Source organism: Eptatretus burgeri, unplaced genomic scaffold (assembly GCF_056783735.1).
Source record: "Eptatretus burgeri isolate ZD-2024b unplaced genomic scaffold, Ebu_testis_v1 Ebu_testis_scaffold_36, whole genome shotgun sequence".
NCBI lineage: Eukaryota > Metazoa > Chordata > Myxini > Myxiniformes > Myxinidae > Eptatretus > Eptatretus burgeri.
In genome coordinates this window covers 67,501-95,000 of record NW_028221986.1, presented here as the reverse complement: position 1 = coordinate 95,000, position 27,500 = coordinate 67,501, and the positions used below count along the sequence as shown (strand labels likewise).

General features: G+C 43.4%; 1 protein-coding gene across 5 annotated transcripts in view; it reads right to left on the bottom strand.

The window, feature by feature from the left end:
• Positions 1 to 12,060: 12,060 nt before the first annotated feature.
• Positions 12,061 to 27,500, bottom strand: part of LOC147007725 (cadherin-related family member 1a-like) — a 71,913-nt gene continuing 56,473 nt past the window's right edge. For 3 of the 5 annotated variants that reach the window (XM_085866521.1, XM_085866522.1, XM_085866525.1), the window contains 2 exons: positions 25,174 to 25,307; positions 12,061 to 12,984 (listed from right to left, as the gene is read on the bottom strand). In XM_085866521.1, coding sequence (XP_085722647.1) covers positions 12,595 to 12,984; positions 25,174 to 25,307 — 524 coding nt within the window. In that variant the 3' untranslated portion in view covers positions 12,061 to 12,594. The remainder of the gene's footprint in view (positions 12,985 to 25,173; positions 25,308 to 27,500) is intronic. The other 2 variants (XM_085866524.1, XM_085866523.1) reach the window with 2 other exon arrangements.

Genomic DNA, 27,500 nt, shown 5'->3' with positions numbered 1-27,500 from the left:
GTGGCAGTAGGATCCCTTGAAACCCTGGTTTCTGTTGCTGTAGTAACCTCCTTGATTACGAGCATCGTTGCTTCCACCTCGGCTGCTGCCTCCACCATGACTATTGTACGGTGCTTGATTTGAACTTCCTCTGGGTCAACTACCGCCATGGCGGCCATTTTGGATTTTCAAAATGACGGCCATGCAGGTATGTCCGCAAATGTAAACATGCATTTTTAGATTCCCCATGTCATAACGTTTTCGAAAATGTATAGGTTTGCTTATCCACCAAGATTTTGAATGAAAATTAATTTACTGACATAGTGAACCTGACTATTTGGTGCAAACCCAATACAGCACATCACCCAAAGAACACCATCCCCACTGTGAAGTATGGTGGTGGCAGCATCATGTTATGAGGATGTTTCTCATCAACAGAGACTGGGGCACTTGTCAGGATGGAAGGGAAAATGAATGAAGCAAAATAGAGGAAAACTTGCTGCCCTCTGCAAGAATGCTGAAATTGGGACAGAAGTTCAACTTTCAGCATGACAATGACCAAAAGCACACAGCCAAAGGTACATTGGAGTGGCTAAGGGACAAAAAGATAAATGTCATTGAATGACCAAAATCCAATCCAAAATCTGTGGCATGACTTGAAGATTGCTGTCCATCGACACGCTCCACGCAACGTAACTAAGCTTGAACAGTTTTGTACAGAAGAATGGGCAAACTTTGCCCAATCAAGATGTGCACAGTTGATCGAGACCTATCCTAACATAATCACAGCTGGAATTGCTCTCAAAGGTGCTTCCACCAAGTTTAAACTCAGGGGGGTGGACACTTATCAAATCAAGATATTCTAGTTTTGTACTTTTAATTTTCTGAAATTTGTTTTCCACTTGAAAGTTGTTGGTTACAATGTGTCAAAGGTGGAAAAAGTCTGATTTAATGCAATTTCATTCCAGGCCATGAGGCAACAAACGGTGAACATTTTGGAAGGGGGTGAACACTTTCTATCGGCACTGTATGTTAGTTGGGTTGACTTCAGCTCAGTGTCGCTGTTGACATTATGTTCCTGCTTCCGTGTTCCCGACTGACTTGGTCGTATGTATTTGCTGCTCCTTGAATAAACTTGGGTTGTGCTACCGAACCCCGTTGGTATTCTCGGCTAATCCTCTTACCTGTTACGGCAGGATATCTCAAAACGTTGTCGATGGATTCGGACGATGGTTGAGTGTATGACCAGAACAAGCTGATTTGATTTTGGTTCAGGTCCGGATTCAGATCCAGCCTATTGGTGGGATAAAAAACTTAAACTGTTAAACTGTTCAGCCTGGCGGAGGTATTCACTCGTTATATCCTGTTATTTTCCTCATCATTACACACTTCCTTAGTCACATGTTTGACATCCTTCATCTAAATTTCTGTTCAATCCTGTCTGCATATTTTTTCTTGCAATTATCAGTTGTTGTTCTTCTTTCGGCTGCTCCCATTAGGGGTCGCCACAGCGGATCATCCGCTATGATCCGCATACTGATTTGGCACAGGTTTTACGCCGGATGCCCTTCCTGACGCAACCCTGGTCGCCTCTAACGACACAGGGATAAGGATTGAGTTTCGCCATGATTCCGGGCTGCCCCACACCCTTTCATAGCACGGCCCAGCGCAGAGCGCCCGTCCTCAAGCGATCCTCCAACCCAAGCCTCTGAGTATCCGGATTACAGGCGCACGCCACTACCCCCGGTTCTTGCAATTATCAGTCAGTTTCTTAATTTCCTTTTGTACTCTTCTTGCGCTGGCAAGATGGCCGAGAGGTATGCACACTCACCTCTAAGCCATCCAACCCGAGTTCAAATCTCGACCAGCTAAAAACGGTCATGCTGGTATTCCGCAGGCAGGGTGATTCATCAATATGTGTTATTTCCCTTGGATGGATGCGAAACGGGCATCCAGTGTGCCAGCATTAGTTAGAGGATGGTAAAGATCTCACAGCGTCCTTTGTGATGAGTGGGCGACCGATCGCAACCACCCTGAACAAATTACAAATTTCTGCCCTAACTACTGCTGGGAGAGGGATGGCAAACCACCCAGCAATAACTCTTGCCGAGAGGTTGCTTTGGTGGAACCAAGGCTCCATAACAGAGTATTGTACATCAATGTACACGCATGTGATCACCCTATTTATTATTACATCCTTTACAAGATTGAGGCTCATGGAAGAGCAAGGTGATTGAGAATAAAAAGGAAGCAAAGTGTCAGTGTAGCAACAGTTAGATCCGATAAGCAAGGGAATGAAGGAACAGGAAAAGGGAGGAGAGAGGAGCGAAGAGAAGAGAAAGCGTAGGAAACTGCAAATAAGAGGATTAGTTTAGGTCGGGTTAAAAGTAGATGAAAGGAAGTTGGACACAGGAGGAGCCATTTGGCCCACCATCCACTTTTTTTTAATCGACTTTACACAATAATTACACCTGGAACACGAATATTGCAATCATCTGGTTTGTAGATTTGTCTGTTTGTCGGCAGAATAACTGGACAATTAGGGCAGCTAGAATCACAAAATTTAGCAGAGAGCTTCATATTATGAATGTCTCAGACGAGTTCAACTCTCAGCTCACAATTTTTTGTTAAAAATAATAAATTAGCACAGGACTATATTTACTCACACCACAACCACATGACAGTCAAAGGTTAGCCTCTTGGGCGGTATTGCACTCTGAGAAAACAATGGCGTAATTCCAGCACCTCCATGAAGTCCATTCTGTTTCAATCTTTGTTTATCGACTTAATTCTTCCAGGTAATATGGGGGATGGGTAAAGATGGGGGATGGCATAAGATGGTAGTGCACTACCTGCTTGAAGTCTTGGAGGGGAGAATGAAATTGAAGAGTGTCAAGAAGGTGATTCCATCGGTGGGAGAAGTGAGGATCAAAATTGGTGAGGTGTGTAGTGTTATGATGATATGCTAGGTGGTCATATTTTGGACCATTAGCTGTGTGTTAATCAGCTGTCGGGATTCTAACCTTGCTTGTAATTGTGTATTATTCAAACCTTGCTTTAAAATGTTGCTTTAAATGTATCATGCTGTTTTCACTATGTCTTTGATAACCCTTTATGGCTCTGCAGCTGCACAACAGCATGTCCTTGGGAAAACTGTGTATGCTGATATCCCACACATTCCTGTTCTTAGTCATCACCAGAGTTTCGCTTTTGCTATCAGCAGGTGCCAGTGTAGGGGTGTAGGAGTCTTAGAAAGTTATTAGTTTGCAAGATGAACTGTTGGGTTGCGAATCTGAGGATTGACTGATCCAACTTCCCTGAGGGCCCCTAGGGAGGGGGGAAAGAAGCCCACTGCCGCATTTATTTCTTTATTTCTTTATCCCTTAGCACACACTTATAGTCCACACCCAGTTTTGCTTTTGTGTGATTATATATACAACTGTTTTGAAGTAAGAATCTCAATGTGGTCCGGGGGCACCTGACTGAAGGGCCTTTGGGCTGCATTCCGCATGCGTAGTGCCATCTTCTGAAATAAATCGTATCATTCGAAAACCCTCATTCGACTCTGTCATTACTCGGCCGAGTGAAGAGTCATAACAATTGGTGACGAGGATGGGATGCGACTGATGCTGGCGGTGTGGACGGCGGGACTCCACTTGGTGTACAGCGATCGCAAGGGTTCAGCTAAAGGTACGTGGAAATTGCACGTATAGGGCACCTAAGACAGGGAGCCCTAGTTAGGTGAAAACTGTACACTTGGTGGGCAGTGCCCCGCTGGACGCAGCTCCAGGATCTGCTCGGATCAAGAACTGTAACGGTAAAACATATGAGGTGATTCGAATGCGGTTTGTTTGAAGGGCACAAAGAGGGCTGGCAGGCCGTATGTTAGAACCGGTAAGGGTCGAGGATAAAGGTATCCGTGTGAAATAAGGAGGAAACAGGTTGGAATCCTGTACCAAGAGAGGGAAGGTTAGAGGCCTTCATTGGGTTTGAGGCTATTAGGCGGCGGGTCGAAAGGGATCTCGGTCCCGGTGTAAAAGGAGAAACGATTTACAGCTATTAGGCGGCTGATTGAAAGGGATTTCGGTCCCGACGTAAAAGGAGAAACGATTTACAGCTATTAGGCGGTTGGTAAGATAAGAACAAAAGATGGGGAATAACTCTGCAAAGAACATAGAGTTACCCAAAGGAACAACACTTAAAGTTATCGGTGAAAGTGGAAAACACTGGAGAGCGTTTGCAGCGTGGCTAACGGAGTCACAAAGTGAGACAGGACGTAAGCGATTCGATTCAGAGGGAATCTTGAACCAACGGGAAAAAAACACAAGGTTAATGAGCCAGGAGAAGGGCTGTTTGTAGAGTTACCTATTTGGATGTATTTGTGAATACAATGTGGTGGGGAAGGTTGAGTTTTGTGTTAGACGTAAGTTGAGTGTTCCAACTTGGAACTTGTATGTGTGGAACAACTTGTATGTTTGTATGGAGATAATGATTGGTCGTCATCGTCAATGTGAAGACTTTGGACGAGGTGAATTGCGCACACCAAATCCGGAGGAAGGACGATGATGACCGATTCTGCACGTGTTGTTAATTCAGTGATGGGCAAATGTCATTTTGAGAGAGAGAGAGAGAGAGAGAGAGAGAGAGAGAGAGAGAGAGAGAGAGAGAGAGAGAGAGAGAGAGAGAGAGAGAGAGAGAGAGAGAGAGAGAGAGAGAGAGTGTGTGTGTGTGTGTGTGTGTGTGTGAACTCGATGGGGAATTGAATAATTAAAACCACTTCAGCAGACAGTTTGTCAAATGGGATGTCAAATGGACCAACGTTCGGGTTTTCTCATGGTCCGATAAACTCTGTATGCTGTTTTGGCTTTGAACACTGTACGTGATAAATGGATGGTCTCCACGGAGCATCATTTTGATTTTAAATTCAAATTCAGTTCTGTTTCCACTTTGCATGTTTCGTAAGGCTGATCGACGTTACGGGTTCGTTTTAACGTCAGTTTCAATTCTGGTTTCATTGTTGGGGTCATTAAGCATGTTTTATACTTGATTTTCGTAAATCTGGGAAAAAAAACTTATTTTATGGGGTTTTGCGAGTCACGTGACGTGCCATAGGATTTAACAGGCGCGCCGAAAGCACGAAATCGTCCCGTCGAAGGACAGCTTATCGTGAGGGTTTACGAAATGGATTAGCACATTTTACAAGATGGGGACGCCCTTCTTAGGATTCTGTAAAAATTCCGATTTAAAACGAACGTATTTGAGATGTCGTCAAATATTTGTTCCGTGAGTTTGATCGTAAAAACCAACGCGCTGATAAGACGTATTGCTCATGTGAGTGCGTGATGACGTAATCACGCATGGGCCCAGCGCGCTTTGTCAAACTTGAAAGTGCAATTAACACCCTGCTGTGAATGTGCCTGCTTGTCGGAGCAATGTACAAGAATTTCTCGAGGCGGCTGATTTTGAATATGGTGGACAAACTAGATTTTAAAGAGATAGCTTTGTGGTAAAATTAATTAATAAGGACATTGACGTTTCAAAGGATCGCTCGATTTTGTGTTTCGAGGCGAGTGCACGCGCTATCGGAACATGGAAGCGACAATGCTTTGAAACAAGGCTGTAATATATATATATATGTTTGTTCCGGTTGTTGTTGTTGTTGTTGTTGTTGTTGTTGTTGTTGTTGTTGTTGTTGTTGTTGTTGTTGTTGTTGTTGTTGTTGTTGTTGTTGTTGTTGTTGTTGTTGTTGTTGTTGTTGTTGTTGTTGTTGTTGATTGGGCTTCGTGACCGGAAGAGGAAAAGAGAAAAAAAAAGAGACGCAGAAGAGGCGCAGGACCGAGGGATTTAGGATGGATGGTGTTGTGGTAATGAAGTGCCGTACTGTGATTAGCGGCAACGGAGATTGGGCGGATGTGGCAGCACTGTGTATGGGGGTCGGTGGCTGGTGATGACTCGTATGCCGCGTGCTCCGTGGAGGGTCGTGCTGGAACAGTAATGGTATGTAGTATACTGTGTTAGGAATGGTGTACTCTGAGGAATGTAATTGGGATTAGAGTATGGAGTTTGCCTTCAGTATTATGTGTACAAGTTATTGTATTTTGTTATTCTTACCCTATGTATATTTATGTTGTTGTAGATATGCGTATGGGTTTTGTGAGAATAAAGCCGATCGAAAAGGTTTATTGTTGATTACTACAACAGATGGAAAGGGGGATTTAAATGCTTTTAACAAGGAACGGATTTTATTTAAAGTGGGTTTATCTTTTAGCCACGTCTCGCGTAGTAAACGCCGGCTCTAAGAGAGCTCCGCGTTGTTCTTATTATTATTCTGGTGAAGACAAAACCTTTAGGACGTGGCTCTTGGACACATTTGTCCTAGTTTACATGTCAGACATCCAAGAACAAGGACGTTTGGTAGGCTACGCACTGATGAGGATAGCGGTGTTTTTGGGGAAAATTACGGGCGGAGCTCGTGCTGTTTGAACACGCAGCCATCGTGGGCCTTGACGAGGGAGCGTTTCGATTCTCTGCCTGTCGGGGTCGAGATGTTTGTCTGGAAGCGGACAGAAAAGCATGTCTGTTGTCTTTATATGAGCCTCTATCTGTCAGGATAAATTCATTGGATTTGGGAAGTATAAGCGGAATTAAAGGGATGTAGAGGAACGGTTGCTTAGCAACGACATCGATCTGGAAGGAATGGAATTGGCTTTGCACTGCACTCACTGTCGACTACGATGAAACAGGGCAGGATTATGAATACGTGGCCAAAGCACATAGAGATTACACCGTCAAACGCTCTCTGATGACAACCAACCGATGGATCGGGAAGGAAGGAGCGGCGGTGGAGGTGAAACAAGCCGCCAGAGAGCGCGAACTAATGAAGCACAGAGAAGGACTAACACCGTACATCTCAATGGCAGTTAGTAACAGACATAGTGCAGGGGAGTTAGGAAGAGTGGTGAACAGATTGAGATGCGCCCCAGAACCGCAAGATGGGGCAACGAACACCAGAACACTTTACAGGCCGTCAGACAAGGAGATGGATGGAAGGTATGCTTGCCTGATCAAAATCTACAGTAGTGTACAGTAAGGTCTTCGGCCTTCACGTCCACTCACCACGCACCCAGAGCAACTTCCAGTCCTGCAAGCTCTAGTCATGGTGGGAGCCTCGTACGGAGGTATCATTTAAAAATAATCTTTTACACAAATACTTGTCATTATGTTGCAGTTGACTGCAGTGTTCAGTGCAGTGGTATGCTGTAAACTTTGTAGTAATGGAGACAGTGACAGAACCTTTGACGACACAACATGCAACTCCCACATTACTCCTTTGTGGGGGGACCTATCACTAGGCAACACACTAACACACTCAAGCCAAAGAAACCGTATACACCTCCGTGGCAAAGGGGGACACGAAAATGAACCAGTACCAACCCCACAGCGACATAGGAGGGGAGCGGCTGGAGAAAGAATGGAAGCAGGTGAATACGGAAGGTTGGGGAAAACATACAACCAAGAACTAGATAAGGTAAAGATATTTTCAAAGGAACCTGGCAAGACCGCACCACTCATTTCCAGAGGGCTGACAACCATCCAGCCACAGCAGCTCATAGAACTGTCTTGCGTCCAAGCCGAGGAAACTTATGATTTGATAGAATGAAACGAGGAAATAAAATCGATTCGATGGTCTTATGCCATGACAAAACCTGTTGGGAGGGGGGGACGTCAGAAAATGCAGAAAAGACAGAAGTGGCTTGGCAGAACAAAACGCAAGACAAAACCCAGTGGGGGCACTTTGCACAAATAGGATTCATATGGGGTCAACACGCATCTCTAATTACCCAAGCTCCATGGGCCCCTAAAGAACCCTTTTGGAGTATAGTTGTGAAATCTTGTGAAAATACAGTAACCTCCCAGAGAAGAACACATTTCACTTATAGGTGTTTTCACCTATAAGGCTTGAAGCTCTCACGAGCGATCGAGTGGAACGCAAGGAGGGTTACGCAGGGTGGAGATCTATATTTCATGACTGGGGAGACTGGTTACTGTGCCTGGTAGGGGCAGCAATCCTAATCATCATGGGAATCATTTTTGGAGTATTTCTGATCAAACGTCTCATTTCCATTTGTCTAAAGAAATGCTGTGAAGCCTCACCCCTCACCCAGGCCATCATAATAATTAACAGCGAACTCATGGAGGAAGACCCCGAGGACCTCTGTATGGGGCCACAACCAGACCCGACCCCCACCGGCTGAGGAGCCAACAAGGTGTTCTGGCGGAGGGCGCCCTGGGGAAGACTCTTCCAGGTATTACTGATTACTCAACGAACTTTCAAGTGAAAAGGTAAGCCAAACATGGACTCATGCATCTCACTACACACGAAGATACAGGAAGTTGTAACAAGAAAGAAAGGAAATCTACAAGTAAAATGCTGATGGAGGTTTATGATAGATGTGGCAGTGTTTTGACTAGCATATGCATAATTGTGGAAAATGGACAATACCAGATAGTGAAGGCATGTATGGAAAATACTTGTATGACCCTTATATGTAAATATGCATCTCATGAGACTCTTTTGTCTTCTAGCGCAAGTTGAGAAAGGAGCTTACACCATGCCTTGAGCGCTCACAGTGCTGCTCACCCATTATTACATTTGCATATTGTAAATATTATTGTTGTAATTAGTGTTGAGTATAATTGCCTAAATAATAATGTTGCTGTTAATATTGTATAGACTTGTAGTGCCTTTAATATTGTGTGGACTTAACATCAAATTTGTATATGACAACTTAATGGGAGACTTGTGGCAGTGGGCAAGACAAAAGGCAACAGAAGCTAACCTGAACCACCGGCAGTTGGGGACTTCTCATTTGGGGAATGTTGATGGCTATCCACGGCATTTGCAAATCCCGTTTGGCAGGCGCGGGGGCCTAGGGGAAGCTGCTACAGGAACCAAATAGGGGTCCACTCGGTTGGTGAGTATCAGGTGTGGCTGGGTATGGTCAAAATATGACCAAGGAGGGAAACTGTTATGATGATATGCTAGGTGGTCATATTTTGGACCATTAGCTGTGTGTTAATCAGCTGTCGGGATTCTAACCTTGCTTGTAATTGTGTATTATTCAAACCTTGCTTTAAAATGTTGCTTTAAATGTATCATGCTGTTTTCACTATGTCTTTGATAACCCTTTATGGCTCTGCAGCTGCACAACAGCATGTCCTTGGGGAAACTGTGTATGCTGATATCCCACACATTCCTGTTCTTAGTCATCACCAGAGTTTCGCTTTTGCTATCAGCAGGTGCCAGTGTAGGGGTGTAGGAGTCTTAGAAAGTTATTAGTTTGCAAGATGAACTGTTGGGTTGCGAATCTGAGGATTGACTGATCCAACTTCCCTGAGGGCCCCTAGGGAGGGGGGAAAGAAGCCCACTGCCGCATTTATTTCTTTATTTCTTTATCCCTTAGCACACACTTATAGTCCACACCCAGTTTTGCTTTTGTGTGATTATATATACAACTGTTTTGAAGTAAGAATCTCAATGTGGTCCGGGGGCACCTGACTGAAGGGCCTTTGGGCTGCATTCCGCATGCGTAGTGCCATCTTCTGAAATAAATCGTATCATTCGAAAACCCTCATTCGACTCTGTCATTACTCGGCCGAGTGAAGAGTCATAACATGTAGCATGTTAGATTTTGGAAGAGGGGTTACTGTAAGAATGTGTGTGTCCTGGAGATGCTGACGGGGGTGGGGGGTCTGAATGGGAGAGAGAGAGAGAGAGAGAGAGAAGATGCGGTTGGTTAAAAACAGAGGCTGCAGACCTGTGTGCAATGTGAGAGCAACAGAACCTGCTTTGGCCTCATTGTGTAAGATGCCAACAATGGTGGGAGCTTTGGATTACACAGAATCTTTTGAAGATAAATTGGTTTTCTTCATTCGATGTTTTGTTTTTATAAACTGTGTTAAGGTGGATAAAATTCTCACCACTCGACTCCTGCACCGAGGCTGGATCTGATGCCATAAGAGCTTTATTACTCAAGGTTGGCATCCATGGGGAGGAGGAAATTCCTCCATAGCTCAGTGTGGTGAGAAAAGTGGCACCATTGTTGCGACCTCGCTGGTACTCAGAGTGCCCCGTGAAGTAACAGCACTTCCCCCAAGGCTCGTGGCTGTGTTTGTCTCATCAAACAGTCTTGCATTGTGTCGTGTTTGCAATCTGTATGTCCGTGTGTGTTTGGCAGCTCCAATACGAGTCTTAGATCACATTTAAAAAAATAGAAGAAAAGGAAAAAAAAAAAGACGTATTCGTCTGCTTTGTACACTCATTATTACAGCTCACTCTCTGATGGTTGCCCGCCTGCTTCAGAGCCAAATTGTTACCCCAATTCATAAGAATCCTATTCTCATTCTGTGATGCATGTGTATGTTGTTGGGTCTCACTGTCTGCTTTTGCAGTGATGTGTTGCCCCATCCACCTTCGTAGGATACTTCACACCAGGCACATGATGCTTCCACAATCCAGGACGATGAACACTTCTTGGTGGTTAAAACATCAGCTTTGCCTACTGGCCAACTATGCCAAATGGCTACTCCTTCAATTTACAGGGTGCCCCACAGAAAACCAGGAAATTTGGTACAGTTTATTTAAAACAAAACAAATGCAAACTTAGATGTAGTGTAAAACAAAGATACACTTTATTTTCAAACAAAACAAAAGCAAACTTCGATGTAGTGTAAAACAAATATACACTTTATTATAAGTTGGTTTATTAATATGGTAAAATATGGCAAAATAAATCTCAAAATCTCAAATTTCCTGGTTTTCTGTGGAGAACCCTGTAGAAGATGGATCTTCCAAACCCCAACCATTTTTTTGCTTAGTACAGAAGTTCAGCTGGAACTTTAGACTTTTAATGAAATTACTGTTCTCATTAGTTATGTATAATGTACATGGCATAAACTCACGACACAAGCAGAAAAGGTGTGTGACCTTATTCCATTGTGATATCAAAAGGCATTGCAGAAGGGGTCATCAGTCATCCGAAATGGGGTGTGGCTTGCATAATGTGATAGAAAGTTTGTGAAAATTAATAATATTAGTGCGGGCCCATAGGTGCAGCTTCGTTCCTTCACTTTCGTAAACGACGACTGGATTGGGGCATTTTTTCAATTAGATCGGACCAACCGTATCATAAATGGCCATAACTTGGGAAACATACTCAGGTCCCCAGCGTCAATTGTGATGTCATATCAAACGAAGAAGAATTGTGACGTCCCCTCTCTCTCCCCCTAGTCTCACCCCTCCTCTCTCGCCCCTCTCTTGAATTGACACCCCCTCTCTCTCACCCCCCTCTCTCGTCCTCCTCCCCCCTCCTCTCTCGCCCCTATCTCTGTAAATGTATTCACAAATGTCTACCAAGCACAACAATTAATTCAAACCTTGGGAAAAAACAGCTTTCAAACCCTTGGGAAACAGCTGTTTCCCTTGGGAAAATTCAAACCTTGGGATTAATTAATAATTTGAACAATTAATTCAAACCTTGGGAGAAAACAGCTTTCAAACCCTTGGGAAACAGCTGAAGAATGATATCAAACCTTGAAAAGGCACAGACTCAGGTCCCCAGCGTCGATTGTGACGTCATACCAGACGAAGAATAATTGTGATGTCAATCGTGCAAAAAATAATAAATAAATAAACAAACGTTAATTGTGACATCATTCATTATGTCATAGCACCATGTCCTGTCATTGGTTGACAGACATTGGTCATTGTATCACGTTATTCTTTTTATTACTGCCAATTATTGTGCTATTATTATTATTAATATGCTGTTATCATTATTCTGAGATATCTTTGGGAAAAAATGGCATGAAAAGGTGAAAAGACACTTCAGCTGCGATATATACACCTTTCCAACACTGGAAAAAGCAATAAAATGGCCGTAACTTGGGAACCGCTCGTCCGATTAATATCAAACCTTGAAAAGGCACATCCGCGGGTCCCCGGCAATATTCCTGGCAAGTTTCAATCAGATTGGACTGGCGGTTGTCGAGAAACGGCGGTCGCAGACAGACAGACACAGATTGCTGGAATTATAGATAGATATATATGTATATATATATATATATTTATCTATATAGTCTTTTTAATGATTCCTGGAACATGTACCATAAGAACATCATCGAAAGGATATCTTCAAAATTGCAGTCAGACAATATCATAAAATTCTGCATTGTCTTTCAAACATGGCACTGAACAATTAAAATATCACATTGTACTTCAAATCACAAAGCCTAATGAATTAGAAATGGATATTAATTTATTTTGTGAACGTAATCTAAAATATCGTTGTGTACTTGGAAAACCAAAAAGCAAATGGATAACTTTCTGATAGAAATCATTGTTTGCAATTCTCGGAAATATCGACAACATAACAATGAGATACAAAACATTTCAATGTGCAATGAATGGATTGATATCAGTTGTGCTTTTAGAAGATTTGCAACAAAACAAAATTCATTCAAAAAATTCTATTTCTAACCAATAAAAGAAGTAAATTTTACATCTGAATAGATTTTACTGGCTAAGTATGGGGAAAGGTGCTGCAGTAAATTCCTTCACAAAAGTACTGATCCACTATTATCTTCTCCATATTCCTGATGCTGTTCAGTCATTTCCTGTCCTCCATTCTCCCCTAGAATAACTTCATCTTGAAACCATACGGCCTTATAACCAGGGGTTGGTGATCCTCCCTGAGCCAGTATTGATCTTCCTTTGTCTTCCTCACTCTCTCCTTCTCCACCTTCCCCTCCATCGCTCCCGGATCCTTCCCCACTCCCTCTAGTCCAACAGTCGCTGTCATACTCACCATTAGCCAGTTCATCACTTGTTTTCTTGTCATCGATAGAATCATATGCATTGTTGTTCTTCCATCCCACTTTATTATTGGTGGTGAAACAGCTGGAGGGGGAAGTGCAATTAGGAGTGTTATCCTCCTCTTGTGTGGCCTGACAAAGAATTGGAAAAATAAAAATGAAACAGATCATTTTATGTTTATTGCAATTATAAATTTGAGGCAAATGGAATACAAGATGCCACAAACAATAGGGACATTCCATAACCAAGTAACATCTATATTGATAGGCTGTGGCATACTCCTGTGGTTTGTGCTCAACATTTTTTGGGTTTGTTGTTGAAAACTTTTTAAATGAGTAAACTACAGGGGATAAAACATCATTTAAGCTATCAATTAACAATGTCATACATCTGAGTGCAGTGGTGGGTAGACTACTGCAACTGGACAGCTGTTGATCTCGTGGTTACACATGTCATACTACAGTGTCTCATTGCATGAATAGCTTTTCTGATATATATTTATTGAGGAATGTCATACCACTTATCATTTAGATAACTTATCAGTTATCTGCTAACTCATAAAAATGATGAACTGTTCTACTTTAGATCTCCCTTAGGTTTTATTGTCCGGAGACATTGCAAAGCATGGAAAGGCTTTGTATCAATGAACTGACGAGACACAGCATCGGAGTATCATGAGTAACCCAAATAGACAAAGATGGAACCATCAGGAGGAACCTGGATAGGATTCGGGGTTTGGCTACTGCTCCTCTACTCTCAAACCTATCCAGGTGGAGCCAGATGAACCTTACATGTCATTTGTTTGGAGAAATGTCCTCGTGACAATAAAGCTTCATGTGCAATCTTAAAAACACAGTGCCTTTTGTTCTTTGATGGTGTTAAAGTTACCCCTTTTCTTCTCCACATCAATCTTTCACTTATAGTTATTCCAGACCGTCACCATCAGCGATGTTCGACCATACTGGTGATGGACTGCAGAAGTGCCATTCTTTAGGATATCCCCAGACCATTTTCTGCAACTCTGTGGAGTCCAATTTTAAATGAGATCGATCATGAACAACGAGAAAGCAGAATTTGACATGAATGTGTCTGGATACGTCTCCAACCACATTAGATATCAACCCATTGATCTTGCTTAAAGGTCACAGAAAAATCACATAAATGTCAGACACCCACACACCACACAACATTAGATGCTTCTAACTCGAATTATGGTCTGCCAAATTATCTTCAAAAGGCACATGACCTTTGACCCAAAATTTAATCAGTTCATGTTTGTATTACAGTCCATAGTTCCACCAAATTTGGTCAAAATTCCTTCATCAGGTCACAAGTTATCATAATGATGAAAACATACTACTTCCAGCAAAAGGTCAGATGACCTTTGAACCCAAAACCTAATCAGTTCATTTTTGTATCATAATATACATTTTACCAAGTTTCGTGAAAATCTTTTCAGTGGCTCAAGTTATTGTGGGAAAAAAATTTATCACGGACAGACGCATGTACACAAGGACAACCTGAAAACATAATTTGCCTTCAGCGTGAGGGCATCAAGATAAACCATTATCCCTTTTGTCCTGAGTGTTCGACATATCACCTTGACACCATGCCGGTCTTGCCTTCCTGAGCCCCTTCCTTTGAAAGTATGTATAATGTACCCATACAGATTGGAAACATTGAGGCGATTGTTGGACAGAAATGCTGAAAGTTCCGTTTTTTTCTGAGGTTTCAACAAACCCGTTTCTGAGACTGATATAATTTTTATTTTACAAAGTAAATGTTACATTTGAAGCTTGATATCTGCAATCACAAAGCAATTGCCAATGGTAACTCTCCCCAATGGTAAACCCGCGATCCAATAATTGTGAATTCCTATCACCATCATATTGATTCACCATCACCATAATATCCATTCATCACCATAATGTCCATTCATCATCACCATAATGTCCACTCGCCATCACAATGTCCATTCATCATCACCATAATGTCCACTCGCCATCACAATGTCCATTCACAATCACCATAATGTCCACTCACCATCACCATAATATCCACTCACCATCACCATAATGTCCACTCACCATTACCATAATGTCCATTCATCATCACCATAATGTCCATTCATCATCACCATAATATCCACTCACCATCACCATAATGTCCATTCATCATCACCATAATATCCACTCACCATCACCATAATATCCACTCACCATCACCATAATATCCACTCACCATCACCATAATGTCCACTCACCATCACCATAATGTCCACACCATCACCATAATGTCCACTCACCATCACCATAATATCCACTCACCATCACGATAATATCCACTCACCATCACCATAATGTCCACTCAACATCACCATAATGTCCATTCAACATCACCATAATGTCTATTCGCCATCACCATAATGTCCATTCAACATCACCATAATGTCCACTCGCCATCACCACAATGTCCACTCACCATCACCACAATATCCATTCACCATCACCATAATATCCATTCACTATCACCACAATATCCATTCACCATCACCATAATGTCCACTCGCCATCACCATAATGTCCATTCACCATCACCACAATGTCCACTCACCATCACCATAATATCCATTCATCATCACCATAATATCCATTCATCATCACCACAATGTCCACTCACCATAATATCCATTCACCATTACCACAATGTCCACTCACTATCACCATAATATCCACTCACCATCACCATAATGTCCATTCATCATCACCATAATATCCATTCACCATCACCATAATATCCACTCACCATCACCATAATGTCCACTCACCATCACCATAATATCCACTCACCATCACCATAATATCCACTCACCATCACCATAATGTCCATTCATCATCACCACAATGTCCACTCACCATCACCATAATGTCCATTCATCATCACCATAATATCCATTCACTATCACCATAATGTCCATTATGGAGAAAATCAAAGGCTTTAAAAAACTCTCGACTGCGTTCGGTGAGGTCCTGAAGAGCAAGGATATGGTCAATCATTGACCTCTTTGTTGTAAAGCCTGATTGCTCTGAACGCTGGTGCTCAAGCAGATGGTGGCGAACCCTATCAAGAATTATCTGAACAAAGAACTTGACCGGCACTGAGAGCAGCGTCACTTCTCGGTAGTTGTTGCATTCCTGGCGATCACCCTAGTTCCTTTTCCAGAGAGGGACAACAAGGCCACTCTTACAGTCAGTTGGGATGATGCCTGTGTTCCAGGGAGAGCACAGAACTGCATGCAATGACATGAGTACAGCATTTTCAGCAGTCTTCAGAAGTTCAGCATGGATGCCAAAAATCCCAGGAGCTTTACCCCATTTCAACCGGTTCACCGCTGCCTGTGTTGCCACAAAGAAAGCAAGAGGGATTGTAACACCGCTGACATCCAACTCAACAGCTGATCAGATGGATCAGCCTGGTACAACTGCTCAAATTAACCGGCCCAGCGTGCCTTCACTTTGGACTCCTGTGTCAAGAGCCCACCACCCTCCACTAAGACTGCAGTACACTGAGGGACGGGCCTGGAGGAATGCAATGCACAAATTCTCCTGCAAGCAGGAAGATAATCACATGACCACAGGTGATGCTCTACCCCTCACAGATTCTTCTCACACAAGCCTCCTTGTCCACTCTCAGCGCACCTACAGTTTTATGCCTCAACTCCCTGAACAGCTCAGCTCTGCCATTCAGCCTGGCCCTGCAACTCTGGTCAATGGTATCCAGTGTCCCTTGAGAGATAAAAAATTTTCTTCGCCCTACGCTGAGTTCCAAGACATCCACTGTCAACATCAAGGATGGTGGTCTTGAAAGCATTCCACAACTCTTCAGGATTCCCCAAAGCACCGAGACCCCCCAAATCTCCACTCAGCCTGTTCGCAAACTCCTCAGCTAACCTCTCCTCCTTGATCTTGCCAACATACAGCCTAGGCTGGGATGGTATCATTCTCACGGATTGAAGCTGAAACTTCAGAGTTGCTGAAACAAGCCTGTGGTCAGCCTGGTGTTGGCTCAGTGGTTAGGGTGGCGGCTTGGGATCCTGGGGTCCTGAGTTCAAGCCCTGTCGGCCGTTGAATTATTACACCAGGGGGTTGACTCAGCCTGTCATCCTTCCGAGGTCGGCGAAATGAGTACCAGTTCCAGTGTGTGTACTGGTAGAGGGGCACTGCATCAGCGACAGTCGCGCTTCAAGCAATGATAGCTACCACGGCAGCTAAGCTGCCATATGACCACCAAGCCTGTGGTCGGTATTGAGGAACTGAGCACTCCGGTAGACCCTGCAATTCTGGATCATCCTACAGCGACCATCTACGAGCACATGGTCAATCTCCTTTGCCACCTCACCAGCGTTGGAATACCAAAGACCAGAAATGAGCCTGTGGGCACTGAAACCATGAACCAGCCACCCTAAGTCCATGACTTCTTGCAAAGTCAAGAACTTAGTGCTATTCTGGTTCACAGTTCCAGACCCATGGGGATCAACACATGTCTCATAACCATCCCTATCAGTTCCAGTCGATGCATTGAAATCTCCCAAGACGAGAAGAGTATCTCGCCTGGGGCATTGATCAACCACAGATTCGAGTGTGGCATAGAACACGTCCATCACATTCAGATCACTCGCCTCAGTTGGAGCACGTATTGAGACCAGGCAACCGACACCCAAGGAGTGATGAATCCTTAGTCTCATAATACGCTTGTTTACCAGTGTTACCTCAATCATTATTGGAGTCAGCTTATTGGACACAGCTACAGAAACTCCTTGGGCATGGTAACCATCAGAGCGACCAGACCAATAGTAGGTGTAACCAACCACCATGATCTTGCCGCAATCCAGTCTCCGAACCTCAGAGAGTGCTGCAGTACCGATGTTCAAACGCTTGAGCTCAAATGATAACAGAGACAGGTGATCATCCTCTCTTGGGGATGGGACATTCCAGGCACCCACCCAAAGGGACCGTCTCAAGTTAGCCCAAGGAGACCGCCATCTGGTGGATGACACCTCAGCATCACCCCGACACACTCTCCCTCAATCTGACCCAGGAATGTTACCCCGTGGTTTCCTCCTATCACCAGAGTGGGGGTCCCGAAGGCTTTGCCCCAATCCCGTCATCCGGTGAGCTGCCCTGCGAAGGGCAGCTGCACAGGAGGTACTCCCACGGAGTGAATTTTCAATTTTCTTTGCGTTTTTCTTGTGTTTTGCAGAGCGAAGGGTTTCACGGTGGCCCGAGTGCAAATCCTGCCACCAACCTCTTAAGAAAGTAACCCAACTGCAGGAAGACGTCTGCAGACAGTTGGGCACCAGATATGGATGGCCGTTGGCTCACAAGGAGCTCCTCCACCCTTTGACAGGTTTTGTTTTTAATCTTGCTGGGTGTCTATCACACACCCTCCTCACCAAGAAACCTGGTGGGGCAGACGGTTTAGCAAGTCGCAAGTCACAGATCTAATCTGGCCTGACTTGACAAAAATGGATGAATTTTGGATGGATTGCCATAATATCTACTCAGCATCACCGTAATATCCATTGACCATCGCCATCATGTCCAGTCACCATCACCATAATGTAAACTGAATACATTGGTTTCTTTGGCATCCTCTTCATGATCTGGTTCATTGGGGCCATGCAGTGCATCTCCATAATTAAGTTCCTAATCCTCAACTTCATCTGTGAATCCTGTTGATGCATTCACGTTGAGTGCCTGGCATATGCTTTTCGTTACCTGATCACCATCCTATGATTTGAACTGGTAGGTTTCATCCACTTTCATCCATCCAATTTCCTCAGGTTCTGAAGTACAAGGCTGTTGCAATGATGCATTCTTCCAAATGGATGTTATGTAATTGGTACACCTGATTGTGTTGTGTAGGACCATGGAACAAGGTGAACAATTTACACCTTTTTTTCAATCAATATCAGTGGGTCCTCAAGTGTTTGGGTGCATATGTCTGCTGGAAGATAACATATCTGGGATGATCCACACTGTTCAACATAGGCTTTCCATGGAGGTGACAAAACTGGATGATACCTCTTGCAAGAGCTCTTGGGTCCAGACAGTGGAGCTGGAGATTTTCATATATTGATATTCATGCAATTTTGAGTTACAGTGCCTATCATAAGTTTACACTCCCTTTCAAAATTTCACCTTTTGGCGCCTTATAACAAGTTCAAAGTGAAAAATATATTTTACAAATTTCATAAAATTAATCAAAAATACAAAACGAGAATATCTTGGTTGGATAAGTGTCCACCCTCTTATAATAGCAATTGTAAATTAGCTCAGGTGTAACCAATCACCTTCAAAATCACACACGAAGTTAATTGGCCTCCACCTATGATAAATTGCAGTGATTCTGAGTATTTCAGAATAAAATCAGCTGTTCCTGTAGGTTTCCTCTGCTGGGTAGTTGGTGCTCAACCATGAGCACCAACGAGCTTTCAAACGACCTCTGGGATAAAGTTGTGGAAAGGCACTGATCAGGGGATGGGTATAAAAATATTTCAAAGCTCTTGAATATCCCTTGGAGCACAGTCAACACAATCATGAAGAAGTGGAAGGAGTATGGCACCACCAAGATCCTGCCTAGATGAAGCCGTCCCTCCAAACTGGATGACCAAGCAAGGAGGAGATCAGAGAGGCCACTAAGAGGCCAATGGCAACTTTTCAAGAGCTACAGTACATGCCTTTTTGGCAAAGACTGGTCACTGGGTGCATGCAGCAACAATATGTCAAACACTCCACAAGTCTAGCCTGAATGGTAGAGTGGCAAGAAGGAAGCCATTACTCAAAAAAGCCCGCAGTGAGTCCCATGAGGGAGGAAAAAAAAAACACTCTGGAGATTCTGAAGCCGTGTGGGAAAACGTTTTGTGGTCTGACAAAACCAAGATGAAACTTTTTGGCATAAATGCCAAATGTTACTTTTGGTGCAAACTCAACGCAGCACATCACCCAAAGAACACCATCCCTACTGTGAAGCACGATGGTGTCAGCATCAGGTTGTGGGGACGTTTCTCATCAGCAAGGCATTTGGCAGGACAGAAGGGAAAATGGATGAAGTAAAATACAAGGCTATAGAAGGAAAACAGACACAGGTGGAGGCCATTCAGCCCATCATGCCTGCACGAACACCATACTAATTTATCAACACAAGATCCAAATAAGAAAATGCAATTTTTTTTTTTTAAAGAACTATTTATTTTAAGTTTGTGTAGTTTTTGTATTCCACCCACCCCTTTAGGGGAGGGGGCATGGACTTGATTGAAAACACGCATCATCAACTACACAACACCCCTTGACAAGACTCCCACCATCAGCACTCCATTCACATGCACACAATCACCCGTCAATGCTGAAACTACCTAAAAGTCTTGTCAACATCCCTATACCCTATCTCCATAACTTTCAGATACCTATCAAATTCTAATTTCAAACGTATCAACTTTTTTCTGCTGCCACCACCTTTCCAAGGAGACCATTCTATGCATTAACTACTCTCTGAGTAAAAGTCTCCTTCCTTACTACCATCTTAACTCCCCTCTTCTTTACTCTCAGGCTATGGCCCCTGTTCCTATCACTGCCTACTCTGTTAAATAATTCATCTTCACTTATTTAATCTCCACCTTTCATTATCTTAAACATCTCTATCATATATCCTCGTAACCACCTCTTTTCTAGTGAATAAAGCCCTGTCTCCTTCAGCCGCTCCTCATAGCTGAGTGTAGCTCGGCCCGGAATCAATCTCGTAGCCCTGCGATGAACCCTCTCTATGGCATGTATGTCCTTCCTGAGTCGTGGTGACCAAAACTGAACACAATATTCTAGATGTGGCCCTCACGAAATTCCTGTGCAATGTTAACACCACCTCTTTTGATTTATAAATGATCCCCCTCTGAATACAACCTAAAACCCTATTTGCTTTGCCGAAAGCTGCCTGGCATTGTGCTGTCTGCTTACGTCCCATATCTATTACCATCCCCAGATCCTTCTGTGTGACACGCTCCAAAATTACCCCTTGCATCCTGTAATCTCTATTTTCATTGTTCTTTTCCATCCCCAACATCTTACACTTGCTCAGGTTAAATTACATCTGCCAATCTTTTTCCCAATCGATACAAGTATCAACACTTTCCTGAATCTGATCACCACCCCCTCTGCTATCCACCTTACCTCCAAGCTTTGTGTCATCTGTAAATTTGGAAAGCTTACTCTTCACCCCATTATCCAAATCATTTATGTAAATTATGAATAGTAATGGTCCGAGTACTGATCCCTGAGGTACCCCACTACTTACATCTTCCCAGCAAGACATCCTCCCACTCACATCCAGTCTTTGCTTCCTATCACTTAGCCAGTTTGCAATCCAATTAGCTGCCTGACCAGCCTCTCCACAAGCCCGCAATTTGGCTAACAACCTCCGATGTGGTACCTTGTCAAATGTTTCTTAAAGTCGAGATACACGATGTCCATGGCCATTCCATATTTCCATCATCCACCCAATCAGACACTGCTTCATAGAACTCCAAAAGATTTGTTAAACAGGAACTACCTTTGGTAAACCCATGCTGACTACCTTTAATTAGTTTGTATTTGTTTAAATAGTTCCTCATCTGGTCCTTAATTAATGTCTCCAACACCTTCCCCACAACTGAAGTCAACCTAAGAGATCTGCAGTTTCCCAATTATTCTCTGGATCCTTTCTTACATAATGGTGTTACATTTACTACTCTCCAATCCTCCGGCACCTGTGAACTCCAGTGACTCCAGTGAACTATTAAAAATATCCGTTAACAACTCGCTTACCTGCTCAGACACTTCACTCAACTTTACTTTAAGAAACATCCTCCCACCCACTTAACATCCTTGCTGTTCCTTTACTCCCTCCAGTCCAACCTGGATCTTCTGTAAAAGCCCTTCCTCACCTCCTTGATAGATATAGCTATTGGGAATTCTCCTGACTGTTCTTGTGTAAAAGTTGAGTGAAAAATACCTGTTTAATAAGCCTGCCATCTCACTTTCATCACTAACCACTCTCCCGGTGCTATTCCTCAATGGGCCCACACTGGTCCGAACTTGTTATTTTCCCCTGATATACTTAAAGAAACCCTTGCTGTTATGTTTAATATTCTAAGCCATGTCCTTCTCATCCTCTCTTTTGGTTTGCCGAGTTATTTTCTTAACTTGCCTCCGTTTACTCCGATAGTGATGTAAAAAGAAATATTGAATTGAACACTTTTCCTCAGTATGAGAAATAATTACTTATTTCAACAGGATTACGAACTCACTACCTCTGCACACCAAGGCAGCAAACTTAGCATTGAGATAAATGTCAGTAAATACAGAAATATCCCCAAGGAAAACCTGCTACCCTCCACACAAAACCTGAAATTGGGACAGTTCACCTTTCAGCATGACAACGACACGAAGCACACAACCAAAGCCACACTGGAGTAGCTATTGAACAAAAAGACAAATGTCCTTGAGTGACCTAGAGACCCAACCGAAATCCAACTGAAAACCTGTGGCATGACTTGAAGATTGCTGTCCATCAACACTCCCCACACAACTAACTAACACTCCCCGTAACACCCCACTTGACTGAGCTTGAACAGTTTTGTACAGAAGAATGGGCAAATATTCTCCTAATCAAGGTGTTTAAAGTTGGTAGAGACATATCCCAACACTCACAGGCTGTAATTACTCTCAAAGGTGCTTCCACCGAGTATTAACTCAGGGGGAGTGGACACTTATCCAATCAAGATATTCTAGTTTTGTATTTTCAATTAATTTTTTGAAATTTGTAGAATTTGTTTTTCACTTGGAAGTTGTGGGTTACGATGTGTAAATTAAGGTGCAAAAAGTCTGATTTGATGCATTTTATTTCCAGGTTATGAGGCAACAAAAGGTGAAAATTTTGAAAGGGGGTGTAGACTTTCTATAGGCCCTGTATATTGCTGTTGTTGTTGCGCATGTGGTGTATATACTCAGAGTCATTGGTTGGCACATCTACCTGAAGTAAAAAAAAAAAATTCAAAAATAACAAACTCTTCAGTCAAGTCTGTCAACGTATAAAATTACCTTGCATCGATTTACTTTATCGACAAATCTTAAAAGTCCTAACAGTTTGTGACAATTTTGCTGTGAAAGGAAAATCATAGCAAAAAAAAAAAAAACAACACGATGAATAACTTTCTTTTCGTCCATTTCACTTCATCGAGAAATCTTCATTCTCTTGGAAACGAACGGATTCTCCGACAAATGTAAGCTCAGACTCTTCACTAATCCATCCGTGACAAGTTGGATGTGATTAAAAACGAGTTGGCACGGATACGAATCGAAAGCGGGTTTTTACTTAATTTATATATAACTAGGTCACGTGGCCGTACGTGCAAAAAAAAACTTTCAAACCACGAGCCAGAAACAACAACCACACAGGCCGTTCCTTCGCTCTCACGTGCCCGTACGTGCGTGGCCCGGAAGTTCACATATCGCAGTTACGATTATTCGCAATTTAGTTTTAATGGCCAATTATTCAATTAGCGCCAACGTATTTTGCCTTTTCGCAATGTCATCGCAAGGGAAAACACAAAGAGAAGAGAAGAGAACCCCCCCCGCCCCCCCTACCCAAAAGACTTTCAAACAACCTCACAGGCCGTTCCTTCGCTCTCGTAAACGATGACTGGATTGGGGCATTGTGTTTATCTATAAATGCGCATAAGAAATCGAGAAATTATTAGAATACTTTGTCATCACTATCCGGAAGTGGTGCGTACCTGTACGGAATGTTCACATGCATTCCACGAATTATCCCTTGCATTGAAGTAACAACTGCTGTGATACTTACACACACAGAGTTAATTAAAATCCAAATTAAAATCAAGTTTACCTCCCTGTCTTTGCTTGTCATGACATTCACGGCCATTGACCATTGCCACTCCTACGCCACGGTAACTCAGGCACTGATCCCCGTTGTAACCGGCACGGCATGCGACGTCATCGTCGGCCAGCTGCGCACCGGCCTACGCAGCCACGCCGAAGCAGCAACGTGTCCTTTCATTGGTTGGTAAATAAATGGCCATAACTTGGGAAGCACTTGTCCGATTAATATCAAACCTTGAAAAGGCACATCCTCAGGTCCCCAGCAATATACTTGGCAAGTTCCAATTAAATCGGCCCAGTGGTTGTCGAGAAACAGCGGTCACACACACACACACACGAACACACACACACACACACACACACACACACACACACACACACACACACACACACACACACACACACACACACACACACACACACACACACACACACACACACACACACACACACACACACACACACACACACACTGCTGGAATTATAGATAGATTATTAAACGTGATTGGAAGTGAGGTGATAATAATTGAGCGCGGAATCCATTAGGGTTGTGATGTGGCCTTCGGTGAGCGAAAGCTTTTGACATCACATGGCCTTTCATATTCTCTTCAATAATACTGTACTCCAAATGATTGGGGGGTATGAGGAGAACAAATGGATGAAAAACTGAAAACCAAAATAGACAAACATAATAAAAAAAAACTGGAACCCAGTGTGATACTTCCAATATTGGCTGGACATCGCAACAGGTCTAATCAGTCGGTGTGTCAATCCTTGTGAGGGACGGGGAAGGAGGGGGAGGGATGTGGGAGAGGAGAGCAATGTGGTGTTGGAGCAAAGAAGAGGGGTGGAAGTATGTGAATATGGAGTTGTGAGGGGTTGAGGGATGCAGAATTGGAGTTGGGGGATGGGGGGGGAGGGATGTATGCCTGGTGTTGGCTTCATGGTTAGGGTGATGGCTTGGGATCTGAGGATGGAGGGATGTGGAATTGGAGTTGGGAGTAGTGGGGGTGGAAGGGTGGAAGGGGTGCAGATTTGAAGAAGAAAGGGTTCAGGACTCAGTCACATTTTACATTTTTCAAAATTTCCATGGGTCCTGCCATTATGTTGTCAAAACACATTCTTGTCGAACTCCTTAAATATTCCACACTCCATTGGAAACTAATTCTCTTACAACAGCCAAGTAGAACCAGGTCATCTGCTCGTTGCTATATATTGATCAGTATATAATTGCACCATTTTAAGGGTGGAAAATAAATGTAGGAATGTTTCATTATGAAGCAAATAATTTACTTTTAGTGTGAAATTGAACGATTAATAAGTTAACCTACACAAATGTAAACACTCTTACAGGACAAAAATGTATGACAGACAATTAGCGCTCCTCACCGTGATCATGTCAGACTTGAACGCTGAGACTCGGCAGAGCTTATAAATCACAAAACCAAGGGCCAGAAGGCAAATAAATAAAATGGCTCCAAGCAATCCACCAAGTAAAGCCATGTCTGCAGCTGTGAAGCAGTCTAGGGAGGTGCATGGAAGGTAAAACATGAATGATCTAATACAGAGAATTTAACTACTCTTCCAACATTTTAGAAGCATCAAGGATAAGACATAAGAACAAGTATTTAAAAAACATATTTGTATGGTTAAAAATTTAGTGGAATGGTGAAAGGAAACGAAAAGGTAGGGGTGTCTTCGCACAATTATCCAAATGACAATAATTGCTGGTGACAAATCGCAGACAGAGCGGGGGGGGGGGCGAGACCGGAGAGGAGACGGTAGAAGACAGAAGGACCACTGACCTGCCTGCGGTGAGAGAGTGAGAGCCCCAAAGTCTCAGCCTCATCGTGGGAGATGCCAATGATCCGAAATGCCTTGGTATCCACAGCGTGTCACCGAGAAAGGTGGGAGGCTGAAGCACCAGCCCAGAGGGGAGAGCAATATTCCATCAGGCTGTGGACGAAAGCTTTGTATGTGGTCAGGAGCTGAGGTGGACTGAGGAAGGAATTTGCATGATGGAGGACTCCAAGTCGGCGACTGGCTTTCGAGGCGAGGTTGGAAATGTGGCTTTCCCAGGAAAGATCATGGCAGATAGTGAGACCCAGAAGCTTGAAAGAAAGGACTTCTTCCAGAGGATTGTTGAGAAAGTGGATGGGGGTTTTTTCCAAACTGTCCTTTCGGAGAGACATAGTGAGAGTGTGAGATTTGTCAGGGTTGAAAGACATGTTCCACGTGTTGGACCAGTTTGTGATTTTACCCAGCTGCTGCTTGCTGGTCTGAGGGATGACAGATCCCTGTCTGAGGGATGACAGGCAGATGATTGAATCATCAGCAAACAGATAAAGAGGATTTCCCAGAGAGTTGGAGAGATCATTGATGAAAACCAGAAAAAGAACAGGGCCCAGAACGCTGCCTTGAGGAACTCCAGCCTGGACAACAAGAGGGGATGAAAGAACTCCATTGAGAGCCACACGGTGACTGCGACAGAAGAAGAAGTCTGCGAGCCATGAGTGGAGCTGACCTTGGATACCATCGGAAGAGAGTTTGGTGAGCAGGGCAGGGTGTGACAAGGATGATTAGATTTTAGTGATGATCTGGATCTGGGTGCTAGAACTTTTTAAGTGATTCTTCACATTTGAGAGATAGAACCAAAACGATAAATAGCATGATACCTCAAGTTGTGGATGAGTTATGACAAAACTTGATGGTTGATTTGGTGAGGTGATAGGAACAAGCCGATTCTATGTTGGTTCAGGTCTGAATCCAGATCCAGATCTGGCCCATCAGTGGGATACAAAACGTAAACTGTTCAGCCTGGTGGAGGTACGCGCTCTCCCAAGTGCCGTTCTAGTAATCGCATGTGCTCTTCAGTTCACATCCATGATCTCATCGAAACATACCAATTATTTCCTGTTCTTATTCACTCTGTTCCTTTCCGAGCCATTGTTACTCGTTTGTGTCATTCCTCCTTTCCTCCCTGTGTATGTTCACTCCAATGACCTTTTATTTCATAGTCTGAAACCTGCTGCCCTTTGTCATTTAGCTACTCCAGGAGACTAGACCCTTGTATAAAAAGCTAAGCTGAAGATGCTGGATAATTTGGAAGAGGCTAAAGAGCTGGAAATCCAGTCATTAAAGAAAGTTAAGAATTTGAACTTCCAAAAATTTCTATTTCATGACATGAACTTTCAAAAATCTTACATCTCATCAGATCAATGAGAAAAACTAAAGATTGAGCTGCAAAGTTGGGAGGGTTTATATTGGAGAGTTTTGATGATTTGTGGTTGGGAGAGTTTTTATTGGAGGATTAAAAATGCACCAAAATCTATAGACATTGCTAAGAGATAAGGATCAGGTTCGACGTTTCAACTAACGTTCGACGTCGTCATTTGGGAATACGCAGGCAGTGAGTGTCCTGGTGAGTTATTAACTCCCCTCTGGAGAGAAGTGGAACAGCAGAGGGTAGTAAATCAGCAGCATGTGATGCCCCCCATTACCTCCTGCCCAACCTTCCTCTACTTCTCAAGAACTCCACCCTCCTCTCCTCCGCATCCTTTGAGGAGGGTATTTAACATCTGGAGCACATTGCCTGCAGTATCCTGGATAAAGGCCACTTGGTGGTTAAAACTTCAGATCTCAGTCTCACCTCTTGGCGATTTCTACAGCTGAAGGTGTTCTTTTATCCTTCAGTATTTCCATTACTGGACTGTCAG